Source organism: Barbatula barbatula (genome assembly GCF_947034865.1).
Source record: "Barbatula barbatula genome assembly, chromosome: 5".
NCBI lineage: Eukaryota > Metazoa > Chordata > Actinopteri > Cypriniformes > Nemacheilidae > Barbatula > Barbatula barbatula.
The window spans coordinates 17804465-17809326 of record NC_136769.1 but is presented as its reverse complement, the minus strand read 5'-3'; the positions used below and the strand labels follow the sequence as shown (position 1 = coordinate 17809326).

Genomic DNA, 4862 nt, shown 5'->3' with positions numbered 1-4862 from the left:
ATTAATCAGATTAGAAAAATTTTGATTAATTTACCAATGTGTCATTGAGGGAAAATGTAATGCTATCTCATGCCTAAAAATGAAAGAAAAATATAAAATGCATAATCTTCAATCTAGTTTTGACAAAAAACACTATTTTTGATAGTTACTCATTATGTATTTACTTATTTTTTGGCAAGGATTAATGTTAAATTAAAAAGCTAAAAACAACTGCAGAAACGAAGAGGTTAACTCTGTACAGAACACTGAATTTTTTTCTAGGTGATATATAGGGGCAGAGGTAGTTTAGACCTGTCAAACACACATGCCACTCTTGTAGTGAACGCCTGCTGGACTGCTGTCACAAAAAAACGGTAAAGCAAACATCTAACTAATCAAGTCTTCATTATGAATAGGGAATGTTGATATTTTGTTATGGGATTTAGAAGCATTAACAACTGTACCTTTAATCTCAATGTACTGTATGTGCTTGAATGTTTGAAATTTATTTTTAGACAAAAGTTAAATTGTGCCAACATATCAAATTCTTTCATTAGAAAACAAAACATTATTTAAAAAAAAAGATGGATGACTTACTTTAGACCAAAGAATGCGGAAAAACATTTAAATAAAAGCCCTGAAAAGATTGGAGAGACTTTAAAGATGCTAACATATAACATAGTTTGTACTTATTTTTTATTCTTTTATTTGGAAACATAATTCCAAAAGTTACAATTGTGCAACCATATATTTTTGATGCGTTTACTTATAAGGGATCATAAATTAAGAAAGATGAAGTCTAAATGTGAAATCGGACAGATTAGTTCAGCAACTCCAACATTTAAATAACTGTCTGTCCTAATTTTCTCTATTGTCTCCTAGTTGGGATGAGTCCCTTTGCACTGCTATTTTTGTACACACTGGGAATATCAGTGGTTCTGGCAGACCCCAACAAAGAGGAATCCAGACCTTCAGAGGCTCCGAGGCTCTCGGTGGAGCCAAAGGCTCCAGAAGAACCCACTGGTCAAAAAAGTGAGCCTTGCTCAAAGAGATGTACTTGTCATCATGATGACTACACCTTAGAGCTCAACGTCTACTGCAGTACACGCAACTTCACTCAGGTGCCCTCCGACATCCCTGCATCTACACGTTCGCTATGGCAGGACGGAAACCTATTCACTACAATACCAGCAGGTGCCTTCGAAAAACTGACCAATCTGGAGTTCTTAAACCTACAGAGTGGCCTGCTGGTAACGGTTGATGGTCATGCATTTAAAGGCCTGCATTCCCTTGCTCACATGCACCTTGAGAGAAACAACATTCGTTCATTACCCGGCATAACCTTTCAAGGCACACCGAACCTTGCTTCACTCAGTCTCAACAATAATCAGCTGTCTCGAATAGATGAAAAGATATTTGCAGGACTCTCTCACATGTGGTTGTTAAACTTAGGGTGGAATTCGCTTTCTGTCCTGCCGGAGACAGGATTCCAGGACCTGCATGGATTACGAGAGTTAGTTCTGGCTGGGAATCGACTGGCTTATCTACAACCTCAACTATTTCAGGGTCTCACTGAGCTCAAGGAATTGGACCTAACTGGAAACTCTCTGAAGGTAATAAAAGCAAATGTGTTTCTGAAACTACCAAAGCTGCAGAAGCTTTACCTGGCGCAAAACCAGATAGTAACAGTGGCACCTAGGGCATTTGTAGGAATGAAATCATTGAGGTGGTTGGATCTCAGCAGAAATCGCCTATCGATACTTCATGATGAAACTTTCCTTGGCCTCCATAGCCTACATGTGCTTCGCCTGTCAAATAACTCAATCAGCAGCCTACGACCCGGGACTTTCCGTGACCTGCAATACCTCGAGGAACTCTGCCTATCTCACAATCAGATCCGTGCATTGGGAGTCAGAGTTTTTGAAGGGTTGGGTCACTTAGAGGTTCTCACTTTAGAGCATAACCGGCTACAAGAGGCACGCATGGGAACGTTTATGGGTCTAAATCACCTTGCTGTAATAAAACTTACCGGTAGCTGTTTCCAAAGCCTGCCAGATCAAATTTTCAAGGGTCTATCCAAGCTTCACAGCATTCACCTGGACAGAAGTTGTCTGGCAAAAGTCTCAACCCAAAGTTTTATTGGCCTAACCGGCCTTCGGCGTCTTTTCCTACAGCACAACAACATCTCTGTGGTTGAGAGGCAAAGTTTTGTTGAACTGCAAGGGCTACAGCAGCTTGATCTAAGGTTCAACCAGTTATCATCCATCACATCTCACACGTTTTACGGCCTGAAAAACCTTGACTACCTGCTGCTGTCGGGTAACTTACTTCGGCATCTTCCTGCTGAGGCATTGCTGCCTTTGCAACACCTGTCTTGGTTGGATCTCTCTGGAAACAAGATGGAGTTCATACTCAATTCAACAATATACACGCTGCCACGCCTGCGTTACTTGAACCTGAAAGACAATGCGCTCATCAACCTGCCGGGGTCTATACCCGAAACCTTGGACCAACTTTGGCTCTCGGGGAACAACTGGAAATGTGACTGTAGTGCTAAACCGTTCAGAGATTTTGTTTTGCAGAAGCCACATGTGGTTCCGCTGCAGGTCGAAATGCTTGGGGATGGTGAGGACCCTCATACACTTGTCACAATATACAATAACATCACTTGTACCAGCCCACCCAATGTTTCTGGACTTGACTTGCGAAACACTATCAGTGAACACTTTAGGTACTGTTAAAGAACTTAATTCCAATCTAACTAAACATTATAAACATTTTCAATTGATATGATCCTAATCAAACCATGTTTCTGGAGGCACTCCAACACTACTATTCTGGTATTCTAGCAGACCTGTTTTGGTCTTAAAGTGTTCTACGTACAGCTGATAAGTTGAATAACTGTGTTTGTTTAAAGAGACATCCAAAAATGTGTACTGATGGTGTGCTTCCAGGAACAGGATTGGGAAACACTGTTCTAACTCATGTAAGCGCTTTAATCCATGACTTTTATTTCTCTCCAGCACTGCCTACGTTTGCAAACAAACCTTAATAGGACACATGAAAGTCTTCCCTAAATGCAAGTGAAAATCATGAATAATGGTTGTGTTGATGTAGTCAGATGAACACATTTTGTAGACATAATAAAATATAATAAAACTTGAAAAGGCAGTAAAAAGTGCAACATTTGCCTTGGTTCCATTTAAGATGCATTTAATGTCAAATGTTTTACGCAAAATGAAAATGTTTTCTGAGGGCACTGATTTGACTGGAAACATTCGCGAGTGTACATCACTTTAAACAAATGTACTAAAATTGCTTTATATTTTGTTTTGTGTAAAATAAACTTTTAAGAGTAATAAATTACTGTGTGCAACTAAAACAAAACTAACATGGATTTTCTTCCCAGTTTTTGTCAACTAACTTCCTTCAGAAAAGACTGCAAGATTAATAAATGCTTTTGTATCCTTTAAAAAAGAAGAATATTTTTTATAGAGAACACTGGTCAACGGGGATAAACATATTGTGTTTGATTATGGTCTTTAAATAAACATAAGGCAGGGAAAGAACACTGCTTGATCCGATAACTCAAACCCAAATGTTGATATTTACATAATATTGACCCAGTCCAAAGACCTGCTGAGCAACACCTTCAGGTTTGAATATAGCATTTAATATAGCTGGACATAAGTCGATTACTCTATTTGTCACCAAATTTCCAGTATAGTGACATTTTAAAATAATTACATTTGAAATGGATCAAATAGGCATGCAACTAGTTTAGGATTTAGCAATTCGTTTTTAATATGGAATAATCTTAGCGTTATTTCCAAAACTCATCTAAGGCTTTTTCCCAACAAGCCACTATAAAATGATAAAGCCAGTCCACTTTAATAAACAGCCTAATCTAATAAACTGATCAAATATTTGCAGTTATTAAATCCAAAAGGATTATGACCAATTTTGCCTGATAGTCTATGACATCTCCAAGTCTATTTCAGATCAGGTTTCACATTTAAATATTTAATTAAGCAAGTGATACAAAATGAAAAATGCTTATAGGTAAAAAAAGTACCAACTGAGAACCAACAATCTAGTGGCAGAAATTCTGACGCTCTCTCAGCTACATGCAATGTCCAACAACACAAATCAAATCAATTTCCCACAATTCCTTTTTCCAATTCCACTTTTCCAAGTTTAACTATCAAGAAGTAACTGGAGACTAAATGTTACTTAAACTTATAGGTGGGGTGCACAGTGTTTCATGCATTATGACTTCTTAACAATGTTAAACGTGCCGGTCTCATGAGTTGGATGTATGACGTAGTTTTCCTGTGATCGATACACTCCCCCAGAGTTCATGTAGGTTTCAGATTTTTTTTAACATGAAAATCTGTTTGGTAACAACTTTTCATAGTGCCTTATTGGACAATTCTCCCGGAAAAGCACACCCACGGGTCAATCTCCGAGAAGAAAGAGCACGCCCACGCGTCATCCAGGGAGAGCGGTAGAAGGAGAATGCGCACACGTCAACCAGCTGGAGCAAGAGAGAGAGAGCACTGCATTCGAGAAGTTCCGCTGTCTTTGTTTGTTTACTGCATTTCAGTAAGGAATGTTATATAAACGATGGGTATAATGCTGAATTCGGAGATCTTTGAAACTGATAGATGGAGCGCTAAAAGATGCCGGACATGAAACGCACGCGGTAAGTGAAACTGAGTCATATGTTTGTGTTTTGTTGGCAATGGGTGTGTGCTTTAGTTCTAACCCCAACCCCCCCAGACACACCCCTCGCCCGTACACGCCACTGAGGTCATTTGTTTTTGGAAATAAACACTTTGTCTTTAATATATGTGATCAAACTAAAGAGCTAAGAGATGCAA

The 4862-nt window shown here is 38.9% G+C and overlaps 1 protein-coding gene across 1 annotated transcript; it reads left to right on the top strand.

The window, feature by feature from the left end:
• The first annotated feature begins 282 nt into the window (after positions 1–282).
• On the top strand, positions 283–3450 carry igfals (insulin-like growth factor binding protein, acid labile subunit). The gene is made up of 3 exons (XM_079457186.1): positions 283–353; positions 862–2710; positions 3003–3450. Exons 2-3 carry the CDS (start codon positions 867–869, stop codon positions 3064–3066), a joined length of 1908 nt encoding a protein of 635 aa, XP_079313312.1. The 5' UTR covers positions 283–353; positions 862–866; the 3' UTR covers positions 3067–3450.
• Positions 3451–4862: the final 1412 nt, after the last annotated feature.

Excerpts from the sequence above, each read along its gene's own strand:
- igfals (XM_079457186.1), top strand. The coding sequence starts at position 867 with ATGAGTCCCTTTGCACTGCTATTTTTGTACACACTGGGAATATCAGTG. Across the intron at positions 2,711-3,002 it reads ACTATCAGTGAACACTTTAG|CACTGCCTACGTTTGCAAAC; the intron begins GTACTGTTAAAG and ends ATTTCTCTCCAG.